At 37.9% G+C, this 25,385-nt stretch overlaps 1 protein-coding gene across 4 annotated transcripts; it reads left to right on the plus strand.

Annotated features, from left to right (window-relative positions):
• The first annotated feature begins 831 nt into the window (after window positions 1–831).
• Window positions 832–25,073, plus strand: BUB1B (BUB1 mitotic checkpoint serine/threonine kinase B). Of its 4 annotated transcripts, none has more exons than XM_084522698.1 (24): window positions 832–956; window positions 1,389–1,551; window positions 2,934–2,993; window positions 3,262–3,406; window positions 4,274–4,470; window positions 4,580–4,758; window positions 4,874–5,073; window positions 6,602–6,696; window positions 8,124–8,347; window positions 8,634–8,749; window positions 10,163–10,260; window positions 10,539–10,591; window positions 11,066–11,191; window positions 11,394–11,478; window positions 11,853–11,955; window positions 13,413–13,699; window positions 14,596–14,786; window positions 16,889–17,032; window positions 17,202–17,314; window positions 17,590–17,751; window positions 18,432–18,574; window positions 20,127–20,298; window positions 20,662–20,768; window positions 24,531–25,073. In XM_084522698.1, the coding sequence occupies exons 2-24, from the start codon at window positions 1,409–1,411 to the stop codon at window positions 24,721–24,723; spliced, it is 3,336 nt and encodes a 1,111-aa protein (XP_084378824.1). In that variant the 5' UTR covers window positions 832–956; window positions 1,389–1,408; the 3' UTR covers window positions 24,724–25,073. The 4 variants fall into 4 exon arrangements, with proteins under 4 accessions (XP_084378824.1, XP_084378826.1, XP_084378825.1 ...); XM_084522700.1 differs by having other exon boundaries at window positions 11,069–11,191; XM_084522699.1 differs by having other exon boundaries at window positions 937–1,041.
• Window positions 25,074–25,385: the final 312 nt, after the last annotated feature.

Raw genomic sequence — 25,385 nt, forward strand, 5'->3', positions numbered from 1 at the left:
GGACTCGGGGGCTTTGGGCAACCTTGTCTAGTGGAAGGTGACTGTGCCCATGGCAGACGGGTTGGAACTGGATGGTCTTTAAGGTCCCTTCCAACGCAAGCCATTCTATGATTCTGTGATTTTGGTTAGTCTGCAGGAACACAAGAACAGCTTGAAATTATTGTGGGGAGCTGTAAAGTACTTCACCCATCTTATTACGTGGCTAACTCTCAGGACATTCCTATACCATGTAAATAAGTGCTGACCACGAAAATGTGATCTCTCACTCCATGTCATTCTCTGGCTCTAGAAGCAGTATAGCAATATTATTGAAGTATTATTGCAGCCCATTGGGTTAATTGTTTCTGCCTTGCAATGCTTTAGAAGAAAAAGTAATTAAAGGGCTGAGCATCACATTAACACAGCAATGCTGCTTCTACAGTCTGAGGAAGTACCTCTGTACAGTCTTTTGTTCTGACAGGTTACATGGAGCCAGCCTGGGAAGCTCAAAACCCTGCATTGTGTTTGTGAGAGACACCAGAAAAGTAAGTTTTATTGTGACAACAAAGCCCATCGAATGGCTGGTTGCACGCCGAAAGGAATTATTTTCCATTTTTATGATAGAGAATTGAGCAAACTCAGTAAAGCCAGACAGGTCAGCAACAGATCTGAGCAAAGGAAGTGCCAGGAATACGCGGGAGCTGGAAAAGGAGGGTGCAGGACTGCTCCCTGTGGTGGCAGCTGCCTTTCAGGTGAGGTTAATTATGAAGTTTTCAATTAGATAATTAATTAGCAATTTTTCCTGGAAGTCTTGTGAACTACAACTCCCATGAGACACCGGCGCGGCTCAGGGCTTTAACCAATCAGATGGGGCGCGGCGAACGGGGCGGCCAATGGGAGAGGAGGCTGGCGGCGGTTGGAGGTTTGAATTTGAAGGGGGCCGGGGCCGGTGTGGACGTTGCGGCGTGGTGCTGGAGGTGCGTCGCGATCGTCCCTCAGGGCTCCGCCGCTGCCGTGAGGGAGCCTCTGGCGCGGCTCCTCGGGGGCTGCCCCCAGCCGGAGGTCGCTGCCCGCCGGCCGCAGGGAGGGTGGTGATGTTGGGAGGGCGAGGGAAGCACGGGGCGGGATGGGGATGGGGATGGGGATGGGGGTGCCTTGGTCTCAGTGTTTTTCCCCCTGAGATCGCCTGGCTGGGGTTCTTGATCGTAGAGGAGGGCTTAGCTCTGCTTTCGTGTGATTGCTGTGACGGGGAATGAAGTGCTGAATGTCTGAAGCGTGAGGTCTGTGTGATATGTGTAAGGCTATGCCGAGTGTGCGCTGGATAGGCTGCTGAAAGCCAGATCTATCAGGTTTTAGGGTACTATCCTACCTAATGTATCGATATCTTACTGTTTTTGCTCTCAATGCAGAATTTAAAGGAGAGGCTGTCATGTCGCAAGACTGCAATGATGAGTGGGAGCTGAGCAAAGAGAATGTGCAGCCCCTCAAGCAGGGCCGGGTCATGTCCACCTTGCAGGAAGCACTGGCTCAGCAGGAGGCTTCCACTCACACTGCTGTTCAGCTCAAAAAACAGTGAGCAAGATTTTAGACACCTTGTTTTCCCTTACCTTCCTGCCTTCTTGTCAATGTTTCTACACCTTCTTATGTGTACCAGTGTTTTAAAAGTATAGAAAAACAGAAGATTAGAGAGAGATTTGTGCTAGTGCTGTGCTACAGGTACTTAGGGCTTAGGTACTTGTGGATGCTGCACAGCACAGATGGTTATTTTTAGGTTTGCAATGAAGTATTGTTCTGGTTTCAGCTAGGACGGAGTTAATTTTCCTCCCAGTAGCTGCTAGGGTGCAATGTTTTGGATGTAGAATGAGAAGAACGTTGATAACGCACTGATGTTTTAGTTGTTGCAGAGCAGTGCTTACACAAAGCTAAGGGCTTCTCACCTTCTTGCTCTGTCCTGCTGGCGGGCAGTCTGGGAGGGGACAGACCCAGGACAGCTGACCTAAACTGGCCAAAGGGTTATTCCATACCATTTGATATGCTAAACAATATATAGAGGTGGCTAGCCGGGATGGGGGGGCCGACTACTCAGGGATAGGCTGGGCATTGGTCGGCAGGTGGTGAGCAATTGCATTGTGCATCATTACCCTGAACAAGGGACTGCCTGTGGAGTTCTACAGGGCAAAGTGAGAGCCACTACTTAGCACAAGCCAATGTTTTTATCTGACTCACACTGCTAAGTGGCTTTCTTTCTTGACTTTTATTTTGCTGCCTGAGAGCAAAGCCATCATGTTGTAGGAATGGAATGATGAATGGGAGTTGAACAACAAGGCAAGATAGCGACTATCAGTGTGGCCCTTTAGATGTCTTCACTGTGCTCTGTGGTGTGGTTCTGTAGTTGTCTGATCGTCGTCACTTTCCATTGTCTTCTGTAATCCAACCCCAATTATATACTTTAATAATATATTTAGGTAAAAGATGTTTCACGTGAAAATTAGATTTTTAATATCTCTAATAACTTTTCATAAGAGAACAAGTGTTATATTGGTCTCTCACATGGGAGACCATATGGGTTTTAGGGTAGTAGTTGTTCTTGGAAGTATACTTCATAAAGGTTGTTTCAATGTATTTCTGTTCTTCTTAAATAAATGCTTCTTATGCATTCCTTTTGAAGAAGAGTGCAAAAGGGATGTTTATTTTAGCTTCTCCAGGTCTCAGTAAAAGATCAAGTCTAAATATATAAAACCTACCTTACTTCATTTACACTTTTTTTTTTTTTTTTTTTAAAAAAAAAGGTATGAGTGAGAGTGAAGGTCTTACTTTACAGAGTAGAAAACATGCAATTTATTGGATGGATTTATATATATATATATACACACACATACATACATATATATACACACATACATATATGTGTGTGTGTATATATATAATAATTATAATTACTATTATTTTTCTAGAGAGTTTGAATCAGAGATCCGATTTTATTCTGGTGATGATCCATTGGATGTCTGGGACCGGTAAGCTTCTTTCTACTCCAGAAGAAATAATAAAATCATTAGATCTGTGTCACTGAAATGTTAGATATTCTTGTAAGAGCTTAGAAAACATGATTCTAATTTAATAATAAATTAATTAAAAAAATTAGTTGGAGCTTCTTATTAATAATCTGTAGCATCTGTTTCAATACTATACCTAATGTTTATTCAACTTTTGTTATGTTGTATTGAAACAGAAGCTGTGTATGTTATGCAGAACTGACTTCTTATGAATATATTCCATTTCTAGTTACATCAAGTGGACAGAGCAAACCTTCCCCCAGGGTGGAAAGGAAAGCAATCTCTCAGCAGTATTGGAAAGGGCAGTGAGAGCGCTCAATGAAGAGAAGAGATACTATAAAGATCCTCGCTATCTTAATCTATGGCTCAAGTTTGTGAGTATTTTTAGAAAATCCATTGGATGATAGTTTTTCTTGTATTTGTCATGTCATTTGCAGCGTTAACCTGATTTCTCTTAGTAACTGAGTCAAAAAGCATGTTGTACAACAAGTGCAATGTTAGAAATTTTATCTGAAAACATGTTACTTATTCTGGAATTCCCATTTCACATTCTGAATACAATCTTCAGATGTTTTTCATGATCATTCAGTTTGGACAGTGGTATACACCCTATGTTTTGTTTTGGAAAATCTAGTTGGAATGAGTGAAGCTTGATTCTTTATGTATATTGGGAGAACATAAAAATGGTTTAAAGATACATTTTAGGTGTAATATCTGTCCTACCACTCATTAACTTGCAAGTGTCTTGTATCCATATCCTATGCTTAAGAAAAACTTGAATATGTTCTGGTCTTGGCTTGTCTCTGCTTTGCTATAATTTTTGTTGTTGCTATTCTTGTCATCTTAATGGGACTTTCTCCAAGTCCAGCTTCCTCAACTGATTTACCAGTCCCTGGACCAATAATAAATTGTCCTTTATGTAAGGATGAAGTAACTATTCTCTGGAGTATTAAAATTACATTTCAATGAACTAGCTAAAAAACTTGAATTTGATACTCTGAACATGTAAACTAGACTAATGGGGCTGCTAATATTGACAAATACATACAAGAAGTCAGAGGTATTCCTCCTTCTCCTGTTGAGTTCCTTTTTTTTGTGCACCATGACATGATACAGTCATATGTTCTGGCCTAACAGCTGCTTCTGTAGGACTTCTATTGAGATAAATGTGTTGCAGGGGATATCAAAAAGCAGACATTGACTTGGAATCCTTTATAATTACCGAAATACTTTTGTTTCAGGGAAATTGCTGTAATGAGCCCTTGGATCTATACAGTTACCTGCATAGCCAGGAAATTGGTACAACATTGGCACTACTCTATATCACATGGGCAGAAGAACTCGAGGCTAGAGGAAGCTTTAAAAAAGCTGATTCAATATTCCAGGAAGGCCTTAACCGCAAGGCTGAGCCTTTGGACAAACTTCAGTCACATCACAGGTAAGTTTGTAGCTAAGAGAAGAGCTTAGAACAGTTTTATGGGCTCTAGTGGATATCTGGTACAGTGAAGTTTTTGCTGACTTCTCTGATATTTTTTTTTTTTTCTCAGGCAGTTTCAGACCCGTGTTTCTCGGCAGACACTACTGGGGCTTGAGGAAGATACTGATGAAAGAGACACCAGTCTTCTGGGAACTGAAGAACCTCAGAGAAGCTCACTGGCAGATCTAAAAGGCAGGGGAAAGAAAAAAGTGAGAGCTCCAATTAGTCGTGTAGGAGATGCGCTGAAAGGTACAGTCAATTGCTAGAGTCACACATTAATGGAAAATTTATACCCTTTCAATGTGGAATTTTCATTTGAGTACAGTAGGCTAAAGGTTAATTTGCATAAATCTCTTACTTACAGCCACAAACCAAAACAGAAGTCTCCAGACTCTAACTTCTCAGCAGCTTTCAAAGAATCCAGGTTTTGCTGTGTTTGATGAAAATTCATCTTTGGCTTCTGGACCTGAAATTCCTGTACTTACGCCACAGTCATGGGCAGCACCTCCAGTTCCAAGGGCCAAGGAGAATGAACAAAGCGCAGGTCCTTGGAATTCTGGAAGGGTAAGCAGTCTCAAAGTAGACTGGCAAAAAAAAAAAAAGAGAGGAAAGTGTATGTAAGTCAGTCTTTTGATAACTGAGACAAAGGTCATGTTCTTTTTCGCTTTCCTGGGATTTGTTTCTATAGATAGCAACCAAACTTTCTAGTTTCTTCCTGAAGACTCTCTGTCCCTGTGTAACCTAGTCAGGTTTAACAAGCTGATCTTGCTAAAATAATTTCTAAAAACTTTATTTCTGAAGCCAAATTCATAATTCTTGCTAACCAAAAAAATAGGTAGTTTTCCTGCCCTCCAAAGACATTGCTAGGCTAAGAATATGAGGTAAAACTAGATTCTGCAAAGAAAGAGAGAAGCCAGACACTAGTTATTTCTATAGAAAAGGGAGCAAAAGTTCTATTGATATAGAATGGTTTGGACTGGAAGAGACCTTAAAGGCCATCTGGTTCCAGCCCCCCTGCCATGGGCAGGGTCACCTTCCACTAGACCAGGTTGCCCAGAGCCCCAACCCAGCTGATCTTGAACACCTACAGGGATGGGGCATCCACAAATTCTTTCTATTCTCTACCCAGCCTGTATTTGTGCTCGGGATTGCCCTAGCCCAGGGGCAGGACCTTGCAGTTGGCCTTCTTGAACCTCAAGAGGTTTGCACAGGCCCACCTCTCAGGCCTGTCCGGGCCTCTCTAGAGGAGACCACGTAACACCTACCCAAACATACAATACGTACGTGCAAGAAGAACTCATTGTCTAGCATATGAAAATAAGGCATGTACAGCATTCTGCAAGTGTGTTTGGAGTGTTAGTGATGAAAACAGAAGAGTTAAGATCAAAAGAACTGGAGAACTGTACCAATTAAATATTAATCCTAACAATATAAAGAAGCTTGCCAGTAGATGGAAAAGGGGATGACAGAAGGTTTGTTCCAGTAGTGTAAACTAATTGGAAACCAGTTTGAAATATCCCTACTACATAAAACTTTCTTCTTGGGAATCCAGGAGAATTTCAAGTAGGTAGATGACAGCAGAATGATATCAGACTTGATGCCATCTGTATCTGGCTCCAAAAGCAGTTAAGGGATTTCTGTGGTGCAGGAATGGTCCTTGAGAAGAAAATGGAGAAGTCTTGGAGGTTCTTAGTGGGCAGCAGAAACAATAGTATTATATGATTGAGACAATCTTGGCTGAAAAATGTCTATAGTGTTTCTGGAAAACAAATGAGGAGAAAATGGAATACCCTGCTAGACCAATGTTCCGTCAGAATAATAAAGAACATAAATCCTGATGAGGACATGCAGGAGTTGTCTTGCTTGTTTTAGGTGCTAGTGCCCAACTGACTGGTCTGTAACTATCTGTGTATCAGAAAGGAGGTAGTCTTTTAAATTTATGTCTTGTGAAAAGTATCAAGTTTAATTCTTAGTAACGAAACCACCAAATATCCCACACTGGAGGGAGGGGGGAAGGAGATTCAGTTACCAGAAGAAAAGAGAAGCAAACAATGAGTCATTAGGCTGCTAACATTGACTCTTCCTTTTTCAGCGTCCTCACAGCAGTGCAAATTCTGGCATTGAAATGCCCTGTCCGATGACCACTTTCACCCCATATGTAGAAGAATCGTCTCAGCAGCAAGTCATGTGAGTTTTCAGTTTGAAATGATACCTGCATCTGAGATTATCAAAGCTGATTTGTAATATTCTGACTTAGCCAGGTAATTGAGCTTTTAGATCTAAGTAAATCTTAAAATCTGTCAGTCTGGAAGCTCTCAGTATTTCAGCTTGATGGCAGAGGCTTCAGTGGAGGATGCATAAGGGTATGGGAAATATTTGGGTGTGCTCATTTTGGGGGAGCCTGTATCACATTTATACATGTTAAATATTTTAATGGCTTGACTCAGCATATTGAAACAAAACCACAGTTACCTCTCTTAGGATGCTACTTGCTATGAAAGCAGCCCCAAATTGACAGAGGCTTACTGCTGTTTTCCTCTTATCTTCCTCTTGCTCAACCTATCCAGAGTTTTATACTGAAAGAAGCTGTCAGTTTCCATGACAACAGTGTTGCATAGGTTATGGAGGAGTATGCAATTTTGCCTGAAATAACCTTCCTGCTTGTACAGCACTCACTGTTTTGTTACAGCAGAGGAAAATGTGATATTTTGCAAAGCTGCTTAACTTTCTTTTTCTGCTGGCTGATGATCGCTATAGAAAGCATAGTTTCTCCCTAAGAGAAAGGTGGAAAAGAATGTATGATATTACAGGCTGCTTCTTTGGTTTTAAATTACGTGTAATCAAAGAATTCTGAAAAGTGCTTGGCAGCATAGATCTTTCCTATGGGCTTTGTATGTTGCATGTGGACTGCAAAGTAGCTCTGACCAAGGACATACCATGATTTAAGAATGCTAAATAAATAAAAACTGTTTTAGCTATAAGACTTTCTCCTGGAAAACAGTGATGGTATTAAAATTAGATTTGACATGCTGCTCTCTTGGCTTCTTTCACTGCACAGGTATATTAGTTTTTGTAATAGGCAACTTCTTTCTGTCACTTAGTATGCAGAATATTTTCCTTGAGCAAACTACTTGCTTATTGTGTCGTAGATCTTTTTTTATCCCCTGAATCTAAAATGCCAAGCTCAATCTAGCCAAAGACCTTTTATTTTTAAGTTCTTCTGTTGTTTTTGTTGTTCTGTTTTTTTTTTGTTTTTTTTTTTTTTGTCAGGTAAAATCTGTTTTGTAGGATGAGTGGGGACTTGGCATCGGTATGGTCACACAGACTGATGGAACTAAAGTAAAAACAGATCACACTTCAGAATGCACAACAATTCAGAGTATCATAAGAACTTTATATGCTCTTGACTTGGTCTTATCAACGCTTTTTTCTGACTTGATATTCTTCCCTTTTATGTACGATCATTCCATTTTTCTTGCTTGTCAACACAACAGAATGTCTGTAGACTTATTCTGCAGCTGGTTTCTGAAATTTGCTGTTTTCTTGCCTATAATCTTTTTACAGTGTTTTGGTGAAGTGCATATGATCCGAGTAATAAGTGCTTGTGTTTTCAGGACTCCCTGCAAGATTGATCCGAGCATAAACAGTGTTTTAAGTGCTCGCAAGCCTCAGAAGGAGGAGGATCCACTATGGCGGGTGCAAAATCAACGTCTGGATTCTCAAGAAAAAGAGATGGTGATGTACTGTAAAGACAAAGTTTATGCAGGAGTGGAAGAGTTCTCATTGGAAGAGATTCGAGCTGAAGTCTACAGGAAGAAAGCAAAAAAGAAAGCTGAAGGTATGCTTCAGAATGGGATGACATAAGTTCTTCTGAGATAAAAATCATAAAATCAGACTTCTTGTCAGTATAAAGAAACCTCTATTATTGCAGCTGCTTTTTTCTACTGGATTGATTACTTAACTGGTCTGAAGTACAAAGAAAGCAACATAGGTGAAAGCTTAGTGTGTAACACAGGAAATGGGGAAAGACCACCAGAGGTTTTAGTCTCTTTAAAAAGAATTCAGGCTTGATAATGGATCATGTGTGAAATACATACTGTGCCATGTAAGCTTTTCTTCCTTAGAGGAGTTTCAGGCCATAATGCAGAAGAAGGAAGAAATACAAAGGAAAATTGAGGCTCTGGAGAAGAAATTAAAAGAGAAAGAAGGTGACAAGCAGCAGCAACAATCATGTGAACAGGTATTGTCCTCGTTTACCTGAACTTCTACAAATAGCTACTATTTACAAGTACTATTAAGAGTACAATATCTTATGTTTGGCTTTCCTTTTTTTGAAAGGGTACTTCAGTCTGTTGTATCGTGTGCATTAAGTGTCACCCAGTAAAAGAAAGTTCAGAAATATTTCTTAAATGTCCTTCCAGTATAAGGGTGTAATCAAAGACTTCAAGTCTTGTAGTCTAACTTAATTTTACAAGTATTGCTGCTATGTAAAATCTGACAAGATGCCTTATGCTCAGGTATAATGAGCTTTCTTCTTTCCTTTTTTTAAAAAAAAGTCATACTAAATGCTTGAGATTGAATTGCTCTTTCAGGCCACTCGCATGCAGTTTCCTTTTATATAGAGAAGTTGTAGTGCAAAAGAAGACAGAAGAAACTGGAACTAGGGAAAGGAGTGAAAAGGTGGCAAAGTGTTTTGTTAAATGCTGTAGGCAGCACAGCTGCTTTCTCACTCCCCATAGTGGGAGGAAGATTCACAAGGTTACAACTGGGGAAAACTTGTGAGTTGAGATACAAACAAATTAATAAGCAAAAGCAAAATAAGGAGTTCACTACTTCTCACCAGAAGATGGGAAGTACTACCTAATTTCACAGATCCAAAATATAGCACCACAGAATCAGCTATGACTAAAATTAATTCTACCCAGCTAGAATCAGTACACAAGCCATATCTGAGATTTGTCTCCACATCTTATAGATAGTATGCTCTACCATGTATTAATTTTTTTTCTATATGCAGAGCAGTCTTGATCAGAGTATCTTTGAAGCAAGTATAGTTTGTTCTCTTGGTAGTGTTATTTATAGTTGTTTTTGTTTTTTAGCAAAAAGATATCACCCAACCTGTTCTTATGTTTGCAGAAGTACTTAAACCCCAACTTTCCTACAGGTTGTAGGTAACAAGTAAAAGTTAATTACTTTAAAGCTTTTCCTTTTCTCTACATTGGGCCAATAGAGTATTTTATTTTCTCCTACTGCTCCCAATACCTCCAGTACCCCCAGTCCTCAGTTCCAGAACAAAGATTTAAGGATAAATTTTTTTAAATGATGAAATGCAAAGTGCTCCTACTTTGATGTAAACTATGTTAAAAAACAGTTACAAAACGTCTTTAATAGTTGCAGTGTACTTAAAAGTTCCTATGAAAATTACAGAGTTGCAAAGAGTAAAATCTGTACACTTTAACTGGGCTAAACATAAGAATGGAGTCTCTCTATCATGCAACTAATTGAGTACAATAAAAATGTACGAAGACAATCATTAATGCATCAGAGTTCTCATGACCCACATGGGAATGTCATACTATACTGTTCCTGGAATCTTGTTGTATGGTCTGTGATTCCATACCTGTAGAACCAAAATATGTCTTTGTTCCTACAGCCAACAGAGATAACAAAGCCTCTTCCATCTCTGGGACAAGAAGAACTTACTTTTTCGAGTGCAGCAGAACTTGGGGTGAAAGAGCCTCGCTTGGAAAGGTAATAAAGGATTTTTTTTTTCCAGCAATGAGAACCTGTGGGTACAGTTACTTAAACAGCGTTCCACATTACTTATGTTTTAACAGAAAGAGTGGATGTAACCCTAGGCATCAGCCTGTAACCAGAATTTGAACAGAAATTGTGTGAAGATAAACTTCTGTTTGAGAATAATTTTAATTTTTTTTATGGATAGCATAGGTCAACTTGGCTTGCCCTTTTTATGAAGTTTACTTATGTTTTGTGAGTGTATAAAATGTAAGCTTGTATCTTGTTTACAGTGAATACCAGCCCTCAGAAGATATTAAGCTGCGCAAACCATCTTGTTCCGAAGGTAAGGATTTAAATTTTTTAGCAGTAATGAGAAGGCTGCATTGATGGAAAGTGTTCTCTTACATGAATAGCAGAACAGCAACAAGCTAAAAAAAAAAAAAAAGCCTATATGGAATAGAGGAATGAAAATGAGAAAGTGTTAGTGTCCAGCACTTTTAAGTATACTAAACAAGAGACTGAGCACCTGAGTTTCTGAGAACTTTCATCATTTCAAGAGTCTTTCAGGAAGAAGATAACTTTTCTTTTAACAGCTGAAGATTTTCTTCTGCTTTTATACTTTTTGCAGATTCGAGTAAGACTGCATACATAAAACTCATGTTAAGATTGATAATGTCTTAAGTCATTTCCTTTTTTCCTTTGACGATTTGGTAGAAGGATATAATTATAAATTACATTTTCAGTTTTGTTGGTATGGATATGTGCTATGTGCTGAAGGAAACTTATTTTGAAAGTAATTGACTACTGTTGCTGTTAGCAGAGGTTATCCAGTCTCTTGATGTATGCCCAGATACACGAGGAGGAAGTGTGTTTTTATCCTCTGAGGATGAACAGGAGGAGCAGAGGGATAAGGCCAGCCTTGGGAAAAGAGAAAAATTTGAAGGTGTGTTCTAGAAAACAAGTTGATTAATGTGGTAAAAGTGTGGTTGTTTAACATGACAAATTAAAGCTTGTTCTCTAAAGTTTCTTTGTCAGCTCTAACTTCCTGTAAGGACTAGTATTTTTAAGTATTAGATGTTGTAAGTAGCATTTATATGTTGTAGAAAAACTGTTGATATAATAGAGCCTCTCGTTTTTCTCTTTAGATGTAGTTTTCCTTCCATCAACATATCCGTCTATGCCTTTCTCCATATTTGACGAATCATCTACTTCAGCAAACCAGAACATAAGGTAGAATTACTCAAGGCCTAGATTTTAGAGGGAGAAGGGAAAAACAATTTCAAACTACCTTATCAGCTGAATTAGTCTCTTCCTTGAACAGATGTGGGTTTTTATATTTGTTTTTTTTTTTTCCTTTCATTATTCTGCTTGGGATGTCCATGATGACAAGAAATTGTGTTGTTGTTCCTCAAGCTTAGAGCTGTTCAGGGTGTTATATAAGCTTTTTCTTTTTCAGGAGAGTAGTATATATTGCAATCTGTTGGTAGTTCTGTAGTAGAAAATGGTAGATTGAAATGTTCAGTGGATTAAACTCTTGAGAGGAAGTTGTTGAAGACTGGAAGCTACTCTAATAAATATTCAATGACATTTAACTCTTATCTTAGTTGTTTTACAGATAATACAAAGAAAAGTGCCCGATGCCCTCTCGCTGTTCGTAAACCTTCAGAATCTGCCACTGCGAAGGAAAACATACCACCAGAAGCCTGTGTAAGGAAACAGTTTAAAGGAAACAATTTCCTGTCAAGGAGAAATCAAAAAAGAATGTCCTACTGTTGAACTGAGTGAGACTGGCTGAACTGATGTGAGATCTTTCTTCTGTCTGGCATGCCAATACTTGAATTGCGTGATGTTTATAGAATCAGTTCATATTTCACTGGAATTAACGTTTTTATTAGGCTTTAACCTGACTAATACGGAGATAATGGTAGAGAGTCTTCCAGATTATAAGCAATGGATTAGTGGTCAGGATTCTTCACTCAAATTTGAAAAAGCTTTTGTGATTGAGCATAACTCTCAAGCACTGCATCCTGTTCCATCCACTTTATTGCCACACATCCAAACATCTCAGCTCCTGTTACCTAAAGAGCCACATGAGACTCCTCTAAATCTCTGCACTGGCTTCCTAAGCTGTCTTGATCTGATGTCTCTGTATGAGTCTTGCAGATACTTGTAAAGCTTTCAGTAGAGGTGTTAGCTGTTGTCTCAAAGGATTTGGTTACTGCATGCTGCAGTAGACCTTTAGGCTGGTGCTTTAAAGAGTTAGAGGATTTCCTTCTGAGCTGAGAAGGATTTTTTGTACAGCTACAATATGAAATAGGGTTAAATAATTCATGGTAATCATCATACTGAGTTCGGTTCCGGAGTCAGTCTGGATATCTGTAGAGTGCAGCTTTTACTTCAATGCCTAACACTGTCACCTATGTGACTCCTTTAAATCTCTGCACTCATTTCCTACTGTGTCTTGATGCCATGCCCGTATGTAGGAGTCCTGACCAATCAACACTTGAATAATGCAATTATAACTGAACTGAGAGAGGTACTTCTAGGGCATTAGATACCAAGTAGTCTTTGGCAATGCCTGACAGCTCTGCAACACTCTAGAAGGTAAACAATGATAGACTTTTCTGAGGGGAGAAAAATGCAATTATGTTATGGTTAGGGTTCAGTTACTCAATTGGAATGAGAGATGTAAGTGGAGTATGCAGAGTCTGGATGTCAGAGCCAAGTTGGAAGGTGGTGGGGTGGAAGAAATGGAAGGAAGAAGTGTTCTTCATACTGATTAGGTAATTGATACCTGTGGGACTGGAATGACTAAAAGAGTCACATGAAGTATAACAGGGTTGAAGACAGAGAGAGAACACTATTATGGGAGATAATTATTCCAGTTTAAAAATTCAGTAACTAAATTTTATTGTTTTACTTGCAGATAAACGTAAGTAATTTTCAATTATTTTTTAAAATATGATATACTTATTAATTGCTTGTATGACATGTTTTATATACTTCTTGTTTGTGGAAGGAAGCTATGTTTGAAGCACATCTTGGCAGAACTTTTGAATCCCCTAACAGGAATGAGGGGAGAGAGTAGAAGATAGCTTTTCAGTTAAAAATAAGTCATTTGACACTATCTACAGCCTTTTCATTGTCTTTTTTACCTGTTCCAGGATGAGCTGAATGGAATTGAGCCTTTGTCTGAAGATGCAATTGTGACAGGCTCCTACAAGAACAAAACCCTTTGTGCCAACCCAGAAGACACATGTGACTTTGTTAGGGCTGCCCATCTTGCCTCAACTCCCTTTCACGGGGTGTTAGCTCAGAGAATCCCAGATCCTGCTTATTCACAGAGTGTTCTGAAGGAAGACTGTCCAGAATCGAAGAGTGCGCCTCCGAATCAAAACACACCAGTTTGTGAGGGGACATACAATGAAGTTCATTCAGTAAATAAACTGAGGTAATTAACAGCACTGCATCTTAAGCCCCTTTTCGTGTCTCTTTGGTTGTGCTTTTACTATTGTTTCTGAAGAAACAATTTTCTGAAGAGATCAGAGTATAATGAATGCTTTCTCTAGGTCAGGATCCATTTTGCCTTAAGCAGATATAAGAAGTAATAGCAAGCTCAATCATCTCTTCATGTTTGTTGCAAGACTTCATGCTTTTTCTACCGATTAATTTGTAAAGAAATTCATAAGCATATTCTGACTTTGTAACAGGAGAATAAAAGCAGAATCAGTTATATTTGTTTCTGTAGTCACTTCAGTATATAAAATAGATCTGATGATTATGGCTTAGACTTCTACAGAGGAGAAAAGCTGGAGAGAAGGAATAAAAAACTGCTGTTTCTTACCACTGTAAAGAAAAAAGCATCTACTGTATAGCATTTACTTAATTCAGAACTGAGTTTGATTTGCTAGCTGTTAATGTGTAAACATGTATAACAACCCGAAGGTGTGTGTTTAGTAAGTTCCCTGGGAAGACATGCTGATTATAGTTAAGACGGAAAATCAAGAGTGATTTTTCTTTCTCGTACCCCTCTTCACTGCTTTAAAAGCATTGTTGGTCTGAATTTTGGTGCAGCTACCAGAATGAGGTAGTAATAAACATTTGTCATTCTCTTCCACTGTAGCAGTTCTATTTAAGAAGAGAAGTCAGCTGTAGATTAAGATTCTGATTGTGAACTCATTGAAACTAAAATGTTGTTTCAACACAGTTGTACACTTTCCAGAAAGGATAGGGAAGGGCTTCTTCTTTTAAAAAAAAAAAAAAAGTCTAGGAGTGCACGGTATCCTTTCACTGGTCATACCTTGCATTTTTTTGAAAGTCTGAATAGATGATGTCCTTTATTCACAGTCCAATCATGGAAGCAAGCCTGGAAGATACTCGTTCATCAGGTTCTTCTGTCTCCTCGGGATCTTCTCTTTCTTCTGTTACACAAATATCCACAATTAAATACCTGCACATCCCTGAGAAACTGGAACTTGCTCAGACTTTGCCTGCTGAAACAATTACTGATTCTGGAGGTATCAGTGAAAACATTACTGGTTAGTACTAAATTGAATTTCACTTTCAACAAATAACTTGCATCTGCCATAGTTACTCTGTAGTGCTTCTGCGTATCTTATGTTTTACTCTATTTTCTGTGTATTTCCCACTATACTGTCTTGTGACTGAACTTGTCGTTTTTCTGTACTATATAGCGCTACCACTTGAGGTATGTAGTATAGGGTGCTTGTCAGTGTCCAGAAGACAAATATTTAATGTAATGGACAGTTTCTTTAAGGTGATAGAGAAGTTTTTTTTTAAGGTATTATTGCAGAGAATGTGTGAGAGTTGAGGTTAAATGCAGAAATGAAAAATTCTGTCTGGATGGTAGGGAGAATACTTAAGACAGCTTTGTTTTGACTTTTTCTTCTATTATCACACTGTCCTCTTCATAGGCCAGTAGCTGCCACATTGAAAAAGGCCAATGAATTTGAAGTTTAAATTTGAAACAAGTATGAAATTTTCTCTACACTCTAAATTTTCTGTAAACAGTAGTGTGTCTTTGCAGTATTTTATTCTCATTGAAGAAAAACAAAACCAATACTTTCATAGTTAATTTATCTCTTCTAGACAAAGACCTTTTGTTTCTCTGTTATAGATCATTGTTACAATTAATACAGAAACTCACTACCTTCAAAACCTGGCTAGTACCATTAAGTTTGTATTGAACAAATTTTCAAGATATTTAACCTCTTTTGCCTCCTTTGATTTCGGTTTATGACATTTTAATCAGACGTGTGTATCTGAAAATTCTGTGTATCTACTTTAAGGAACAATACGTTGTTGTGTAGCTCTAGACTACATTATTTAAGAAGTCTGTTGTACTACTCATGTTTCCTGATGAAGCATGATTAGGAACTCAGGAACTGGAATCAAAGTAAAATTAGGAGAAAATTATTAGAGTGCTGCAAACGTAGCTGGCACTTCAGCTAGATCCTACGCTTCTTCATATTTGCTACTGTTTGGAGAAGGATGCAAGATCTTTCCTTATTTTCAGAAAGAGAAGGCATTTGTTCAGTTGCTCTAATGGTCCTTTTTTCTCTTATTACTCTTTCTTCCTTCCTTTCTGCACATCTCTCTTGAAGTGCAGTTATCAACCTGGATGTAGTAATAAGTAATACTTCATGCTGCATAGCAGGAAAAATTACTTCAGGCATTTGACAGTTTATTACTCATAAATTTCACAGAACTATGAAATTTGTAGTGATACAATAGAACATATGTTTAGCCTATAAAGTACAATATTTCCTGGATCTGCTTCCATGGACTTGCTTGTACTAAACACAATGCTTTTAAATAAGTACAATAGTAGATAATAACACTTTCTTACTTCTGTGCTGTGAAAGATTATAATTAGTAATGGGTGACACCATTTTAGTGTTTGGGAAAGGAAGTTGGCAGAAGCCTTCTAGTTCTGATGTGTTTTACTTGGCCTGATATTGGAGACCAATACTTTTCAGGCTACCTTGGTTTGGGATAGATGATCTCATCCACTGACTGGTGTCTTCTGTTATGCAGAAAAGCAACTGAGACCTACACGTAACTTTCTTGTACGTTTTCATGAGGTGAAATCCATTAAATCCTCACTGTAGAGAACAGCAGAGTTGGAGTCCAATCTGTTCTTTCCTAAATAAAAACCCTGTTGTATTCAGAGAAGTTAATTTCAATTAAGCCCATCGCTTCAAAAACCACAAACTGATCACTTACTCCAGATATAGTTTTTAAAACAGGAAAGCTAATTCACAAAATAATGGTTTTGGATTCTGCTGTTGCTGAGCAGATAGATGAACATCATCTAATTCAGAGCTCTGTCTCTCGTGAAAGGCACATCTCACAATACACTACAGTAGTGTCATGAATCTCATGAGATGCACTCCCTTTTGAAACTGCCTTATAGAGTTATGTTCACTTCATAGAACAAGAAACTATTGGGAAGAGACTAATGGACTTGCTGAAAGGTGATGCAGTGAATCTGTATGCAGATGGAAAGCTAAATTAAAGGCTTCCAATATCTAAGTTACTTTCTTCTTGACAGATACAATCGTTTCAGAGACTCAACACCTATATTGAGCTCATCTGTTTCTACTACTTGTCTTCCTAGGTGACGTAACTCTGCTCTTTTGGAGTGCTGAACAGCATAAAAAACTTTTAGATCCCATGCCAGAATCTTTGACTGCCTCTCCAGATTTTCATTTGGAGACTGGCTCTATGCCTGTCATGGAGTTCGAGAAAGACATTAAGCTAGGTAGGTATTCCAGACACCCTGGGGAGCGCAAGGGATCTATTGATGTTCTAATTGGTTTGAAATATACTTCATGCATACCAGTTTTATGTGGTGTAGAGGGGGAATAACATGAACAGTCTTGGATGCACATTTGCTGCGACAGCTCATGAAATGTAAACTTTCATAACAGGAGATGAGACTTACTCTATCAAAGGGGAATACTGGACCAATGAAGAACACAAGATGTTTTTTGTGAATCTAGCTAACTTTGCCCAGTTGGATGCAAAGGGATTTGTAATAAAGGTAACATAAATGATGTTTTAACATTTTGCAGTTCATGTATAAAGTTCCTATGAGATATAACTTACGTTGTAAGTGAACTTGGCCATGACTTCTGGAATTCCATGCATGAAGTTTGCTATTCCATGTCCTTTTTCAAATTGCTGATATATATTCAAATTTTGTGACTGCGGCAAATGTTCCTTGCTAAACTGGGAATTAAAAAGATGAGAAGAATGCGAAGATGAGCAATTTTTGCTTTATTCCAAAAATAAATGTTCTTATGTATTCTCTTGTAGGTGTATTCTCAGCCTGTGCCTTGGGACTTTTATATCACACTTCAATTACGGGAGCGTTTGAATACTGACTTTGACCAAAGCTTCAGTGAAAACTGCAGCTGTTTCTTATACCAGGATGGCTGTGTGATTCTGCACAGGGATGTAAATCGCTTTACGCTTGCGGTCAGTACAGATAACCAAAGTACAATTGCAAAAGACATGAACTCTTCCATAGGTACTTAATAGTGAGTTTTGGTTATTGCTGAAGATAGCTTCACGTGTTTATTCTTGCAATCTAAATCCTCTTCTTTGTTTTATCTACATACAAATTAAGGCCATCTGTTACAGCCTTAGTTAAAGCTGGTTTCTCATTTATAGATCATGTGTTTCTCTGAAACAAACCCATTTTTTTAAACTTTATTCATGAGTGATAAACGACCTGAGCCCAGAACCACACGTTATTTCACAATAAGGCTTACATCTAAAACTCTGCGTTGTTTAACTTGGCATCTTTCAATGAGTTCTGTCTGCCATAGAAAGGTCATAGCGCTCAATGACTTGTTGAAGGATTTACATTTAAAATAAAGTCTGGTAAGTGCATTTTGGGTTGTTGCGTATAAATTAAGTAGGGTATAAATCAAGTAGTCATTTCAGTCTTAAGTTTAATTTTTCCTCCTGTTTTTGTCCATTTCTTAATAATGGTTATTCTAATTCTGGCTGGATGTTCATGGGAAAAACCTGATTACACTAAATTTAGGGTAGGACTGTTACCTTTATACAGTTAAGTGTGGGGGGGGGGAAGGTGAACTATAAATATTTCACTTAATCTGTCGTACAGATGCACGTTTATTCCTTGTTTTCAGGATCTTATTCGTGGCTGCAAGTCTATCGCAAAGGAATTTATCCTGCTGGTTGTTCATGATCTCCTGAGTGTGGTTGAGAAGCTCCACAAAGCAGAAATTGTCCATGGAGATCTGAGGCCAGAGGTGCTCTTTCTGGGAGACAGGTTAGTTTCTTTGTATGGATCTGAGCGGATATGTAATACTTGATTTCAGCTATAACTCCTTGTAATTTATCCCTTTTAGGTAGGAAACTGATGTAACAGTTCATTTTTTTTTTTTAGGCTGCAAAATTCTGAACAGTGAAAACACATTTTTGGAGTCAACCTTATGCCTGTGTGCCCTCCCCCCCCAGTAATATATAGTGATGCTGTAGAACGTATATGATACTAAATAAAATGTTTTTGCTATTGTCCCTGTTCCCAAATTTCTCCTTTTCCAAAATTCTGGACAATTAACTGGATACTGGTGAATAACTTGTCTTTGGTCTTGCATATCTGGAAAACACAAAATTAGAAAACAAAGGACAGATGGAACTGGAATACCCAGGCACTCTTAAATGGGTTGCTTAACTTCCACTGTAGTCCAGCTTGTAACTTACTGTACGCACAGATCTAGCTTTCTGCTTTAAACTTATTCCTATATTAAGTTTAAAATGTCACATATCCCTTGGAGTATGATCTATGAATGGAGTGTGGGAAGGTAGTAACTGAAAGAATACCTAATGATTCAAATATAATTACATTAGAATAAATTCACTGAAGCAGTTCTTAGTCATTGCTGATAAATTAAAAATAGCTATTGACTTTAAAGTAACTTTCAACTTACAGGCATCTAACACAGTAGTCTCTAAACTTGCTTGTGCAACCCTATCGGGGGAAAAAAAGAGGGAAGTCACTTCCAATATATGCATACTTGTTTATAAGTTATTAGTATGTTAGTACGTGTACATGTTCTTCACACACCCCCAATGAATTGTCTTGCACGCTTTCTGGGGTGCATGCACCCCATTTTGCAAATCACTGATCAAACAGTGGTGTGATGGATTTGGTTATCTGCTGGTAGGTTTATTATGATTTCTCTGTGGAAAATGCAAACCTAATCTTAGCTGCCAAAAAGTAAGGATGATTATAGGTTTTGGTGTCATAGAAAAAAAAAAAACTATCCTAGGACAGTTGTATAATGTAAATGCAGTCAAAATCGTGAAGTATGCTTACAGCATGAAAATATTTAAAAAAAAAATAAAATAAAATAAAATAAAAATAGTGAGAAGGGTGATCTGTTTATATTGTTGACTTGGCAGCTGTCATCTATACAAGTACTTGCTTCTACCATTTAGGTTTGTCCTCACTGGTGTGTGGACTAGGGAAGATTTAATGAAGTATGATTCTTAATTCTTTCTTTTATTTTGATATCTTGAAAGAGAGGGAGAAGTACTAGATGTTATGATGTTTTCCTGTTCCTCCAACTCAGTTTCAGATAACTGATGAATATCAAAACAATGTCTTTAGTGTTTCTTATTGCTATTCTGGAGATACAGGTGTCATCTGTAAGCTTCAAGCTGCCAGCTGGTTGCTTCCCCTTTCAGGGGAAGACCTTTCAGTAGTAGTTCTTAAGCTAGCCATCAGAGGGGAGCATTGATGTAGCTAAGACTTGCTTCTTGAATTTGTTTTTTTATGTGTTGGTCTGCTTTATGCTTCATTTGTTTTCTCTACTCAGTATCTGTGACCTACTTGGTTATGATAAGGTGACAGGAGCTCTGAAGGTAGTGGATTTCTCTCACAGTGTGGATTTGAGATTGAAGTCTCAAGTAAGCTTGCCCAATAATTTTCCTATATCTCAGACTCCTCATGGACAACAGCTTCTGGCAAAAAGTTCCCTTCCTTATCAGGTAAGTCTGTTTGGCAGGATACCTTAGTTTCTGTTTCCTTTTCAAAATCTTGGTTTAAGTTGTATTTTATAGAATCTGTGGAAAATACTGAGAATTTCTCATCTGCTTTACATCTTTGGCATTAACTGAAGGGGTTAGCAGCATTGTTCTGGAATTGCTGGGTGCCTTGACTACTGTATGTATTTAGGAGTGTAAAGGAAGACTAGAATTCTATTTTGAAGTTGTTTTGCTTAGTATCTTCTGAAGATCCTGATGCAGAGACCAATACAGACTTAAATATGTAAAAGCACCAACATTAGAGATCTGTGGTGAACTGTAGAAATCAACAGAAATTGAACTTTCTAATGTTTGTTATGACTGCAGGTAGACTTGGTTGGCATTGCAGATATAGTCCATTTGATGCTGTTTGGTGATCACATCCAGGTCTGTCAAGAGAATTCCATCTGGAAAATCAGCCAAAACATATCAGAGTAAGTCCTTTTTCAGAGGAGGCTACTGGGAAGTAACAAATTTCTTCCAATTTCCTTCACTTTCTTTAGTCCTTCATTTCTAGTGTTACTATTTTCAAAGCTTAAAACCCAGCTCTTCGTGCTGTAACTGTCAAAAGCATACGATCTGTGGGGGCCTGATTTTTGAAACTACTAGTCTTAGTACCAGTACTGCTAGACTTACTACTGGTACCCTTAGAGTTATGTAGGAGACAGTTTTAAGCTGAATACAAGCCATACAGTCTAGTTACAATATGATCGATTGTGTTTTTTTGTTATTTTTGGTCTTGCTTTCCTTTCAGACCAGTCTGAAAGTCTTAGTGTCTCATTTGACTTTGTAGTCAAAGCTTGGAGATGTTTATAAGTGGGTGAGTGGTAAGAAAATTCCATGAGCTTTTGCTTTAGAAGTGGTGATTACTTGGATTTTCTGCTTTTTGATTCCAGGATCTATTGAAGGGTTACTAAGACACTGACACTAGTGTTCTGTCTGTAACAGTTATGAAAGCAGTATAATTTTTAATTATTTTTCTTCTTGTGCGTTGATAATTTAAGCTGCACAGCCAACCGCTCCTTTGGAAGTTGGTATTTGTTCTAAGTTATTTATAGGGTTTCCATTTAGACACATGAGAGGGCTGGGGCTATAACACTATTCTGCCTTCATCTACACATTTGTTCTTAAACTAAAAGTTCGTTCATTTCATTAGTTGTATCCTATAGAATTTTTCTGCCTTAGCATTTCATAAGGATTTTCTAGAGCTCTCCTGCTCATAGCAGAAGTTGGTTGACAGCTATCTGCATTTCAGGGTCATGGTATATTAGCTATACCTGATGTGTAGATGTACTTCTGTAACTATTGCTTTAAGAAAACATACTACAGATTTGGGATTTGTCCAGTTCCCTAGCAACCTGCATTACTTATAAATCTTTGTGTTCAACCATTAGAAAAAAAATCATCTTAAGCTGGGTTATAGGGAGAGGGAAAAATTCTCTTCTCCTCTTATTCTGCATATATCTTTCTTTTTTTTTTTTTTTACATATTGTTATAGAATTATACCAGTAGTTATGCAGCTACAGCAGGCTTCTGCTGGGTACTGACTATATACTTCATATTGTACCCAGTTGCTTTTTTTTTTTCCTTTCTTAAGAGGATCAACTTACAGGACTAGATGAGAAGAACAAAATCACCAAGAGCAATTCACCTCTGAGGAGATGAATATCAATTATATATAGGTTGGCAGTAAATATGTATTTTATATCACCTTAGTTTCAGAAATACTGGAACATTCCTCCTTCCAACCTCTCCCCATCAGCTAAATCATTGATGGAAACTGACTTTGTCTTTCTACTGACAGGTATTCTGACACTTCGTATCTTTAAGTAAAGCTGACCTGTTCTGAAAAATAGGACTCCTGTATATTCATTTCTATCAGTACATAATCCATTTTTTGCAGTATTTTTAGGGATAGTGGGATACATTTCTGAAGTGTTGCTTTTTAATTTTTATTCATTTTTGTTCTACAAAAGATGAAATTGAGCTACAACAGATGAAGCCAATCAAGGTCTGAGCTGAGAAAGGGTGTTAGGGACCTCATCAGGATGTGGGTATGAGAAAAATAACAGTAACTTTGGATAACTGGACCAGGAGTATGTGAGTATCAGGTATAGAAAGTCTGAGTTTGGAAGGATAGGACTGACCATTATGGGGAGTTTGGAGAGAAGGAGTCAGTTGGAAAGGTATTTGGGTCAAAACTGCAGCCATTGGATTGAAGGAAGGGCTCAAAGTAGAGGGAGACTTGGGTAGAAGAGCATTTATCACAGAACTGTGTGGAGTTAGAGGAGACTTAAGAAGGTGAAGTCTGGGCATGTGTTTTGTATGGCTGAACCCAGGCTGTAATGACTCTTTTCACACTTGGGTACATTGGTTTATGTCTTTTCTCTGGAGTTGTAAATAGAAATAACTTATTTTCAGTCCTGTTTATTATTTTGCTGCTGAAAATGTGGTTGTGCCTGTCATTCTTCTTTACTAATTTTTTCAATATCAAGAATTCCAATAAAGGTGTAACTAAAACACCTATATAAACATGTTATCCTTAAGCGTTCTACCAACAGTGTAAATGGTGTACTTCATTATGTAGGAATTAGGAATCTGCACTGATTTTTTTTCTTGCTTGGCAAAGTTCTGCATTCACACTTAAAATCTTTTGGTGTGTCTGGTTCTTACTAACAGCTAATGACCCTTCCTCCAGTCAATTTGAAGCTCTCAATAAGTACTCAAGTAATCTTTGACAAGCTGGTTTACTGCTGCAGGGAGCCTTCATCCACCAGAAGGGTCTGCCCAATTAAAGTACTCCCCATTTGATGGATATTACTTAATCTTGTGCTCTATCCTTGCAAGTTGAAAATTGCAAGGCAAAGCACAAAAATGGCCTTGGAGACCCAGTGGCACTCAGTGCTGCTTTAAAAGCTGACAGAATGAATGCAGAGCAATTCAGTTAAACAGTATGGTAAAGACTTCTGGAAAGATAGAATGTGAATTTTGATCGAGTTTCTATTTTGATTTTTGAGCCTTACTATAAGGTTGAATTCAATCTTTTTTTTTGGTGGGGAATTTTAGCATGTTACTGATGGAAACTGTTCAGTTCCAGAAGTATTTATTTTTTTTTAGTTTTTATATTTTCACCATGTTATTTTAGTATTTTAGGAAACTTCATCTGTGCAGGCTGATAAGGGCTATCATACAGAAAATGTGTTTAAAATTTTAGGACTATTTTTGTCACTCATTAACTCTTTAGACATACTTACCAACATGTAACATCCTCTGCTTTTCCCCCTTACTTGCTGTGAAGGAAGTGATCTCATGTCTTTTTTTATTGGGTTCTGTATGGCTTCATTATCTTAGAAAATGTAAGAGTTATTACTGTAATAGTACAGGTCAGATTCTCTCTGAGATGAGACTAAGACTGCTGCTGTTTTGTGAGTCACTTACATAAAGCAGAGGTAGATAATTTGTTCAAAAGCCAGCATAACTCCTGGCTTAAAGGGGAAAAGTACTTCAGTAATCAGAAACAGCACAGTCTATGGTCTTCAGAGCAAGACTGAAGAACAAAATATTAGCTCTGATACTAGTTTTCATAGACTTTAATGAGTCACCCTTTTCATGTTGTGTGGGTATATCTGTGACATCTGTGAGATGGTATTTATTACTATTAATTTTCTTTGAAATGCTCTCTGTATGGGAATTCTGACAGATGGAAGGTAGAGGTTAAAAAACAAAACTCCAAAGAGTTTAAAAACTGGCTGTAAACCACCCATTTTTTTTTTTCTTGGAGCTTTTCTTTAATATTGACTAGGAAACAGCCTGTAAATGAGAGTTTAAGAGTTATATCTGCCCCTTATTCATGAAAAAGGAATCTGTCAACTTTGGTGCAAAAAATCCTCTTGCTAACTCATTTAGAAGTGCTGTGTCTCTGTGGGTGGTAATAGTGGTCAAGTACACTAGAAGAGTTAACTGTAAAAGCATTGCTTTTGATAGAACTGTGAAACAGCATGTTTAGATATGAAGAAGCCTGCTGGAGAAAGAGCCCTACACATAAACCAAACAACATTCCTAGTTTTCCCTTATATATGGATGAAAATGTTGTTATTGGTCTTCCCAAGGCATATAGTGCTGAATATAAGTGGAAATATTGACAAACATATTATGTGTGCCTACAGTTTCACTGAAAATTACTCTGTTTGTTTTAGGACTGTTGGTGGTGATTTCTGGCATAAACTTTTTGAGCGATTTTTGAATGCAGATGGTAAGTCCACAGTGCCTCTGCTGAGGGAGTTGAGAGAGGAACTAAGTGACAAGTTTGACAGCAGTTTCCAGAAACATCTTTATGAATTCTTAGCAGCAGCACTGGGAGACATCGTCGTCTTGGACAACTTTATCTGATTTCATAGAGAACAAATCTTAAGTTCCCGTCTATAATACACATAACTTATTTTTTTTTCAAATGTAAGCGTGAGCAGCAGTTGTAGACATTTCTATGGGACTTGCTAAATAATGTTGCATCAGTGCATAGCTATCCTGAAACTGTTAGGTGAACTAGTCTGTGTCTGAGAAGTTTGTCAGAGAAAACAAGCTGTTGTAACTGCCCACTCCACTTTCTATGTAGCTTCTCAGAAATGAATTTAATATCTAGTTCACCCTGTAGTCTTGGAAGTGTCTTTGCCCTACATTTAGTTGTTCTATAGTACTGCTTTTAATCACTGTTTCATCAATAAAGTTGTTTTTTGATTGTATCTTGGTTGTATTAAGCATTACTGTCAGATGGTTTCAAAACACTTGATTTATTATCCATACTGGAGTGCTTCTGCCTGACTGAGAATTGCCTTTGACTGCAAGATACGAAAGCACCTCATTTGGTCGCAGCTTTCATAACCACACAGGACTTCCTGGGCACTTAATACATGTACAACTTGAATGTTTCTATTTGGAATATGTTGTCATGGATGATTGTTGTAGGAGAAGTAGGAGTCACAAGTAAAAAAGATGCATATTTGTTTTTGTTTCTTAAAGCAAGGGCTAGAGTTACTGTCTGGAATAAACACCTT

The sequence above is a fragment of the Aythya ferina genome (assembly GCF_964211825.1).
Source record: "Aythya ferina genome assembly, chromosome: 5".
Lineage (NCBI taxonomy): Eukaryota > Metazoa > Chordata > Aves > Anseriformes > Anatidae > Aythya > Aythya ferina.

Excerpts from the sequence above, each read along its gene's own strand:
- BUB1B (XM_084522698.1), top strand. The coding sequence starts at position 1,409 with ATGTCGCAAGACTGCAATGATGAGTGGGAGCTGAGCAAAGAGAATGTG. Across the intron at positions 6,697-8,123 it reads TCGTCTCAGCAGCAAGTCAT|GACTCCCTGCAAGATTGATC; the intron begins GTGAGTTTTCAG and ends TTGTGTTTTCAG. Across the intron at positions 18,575-20,126 it reads GTGCTCTTTCTGGGAGACAG|TATCTGTGACCTACTTGGTT; the intron begins GTTAGTTTCTTT and ends TTCTCTACTCAG.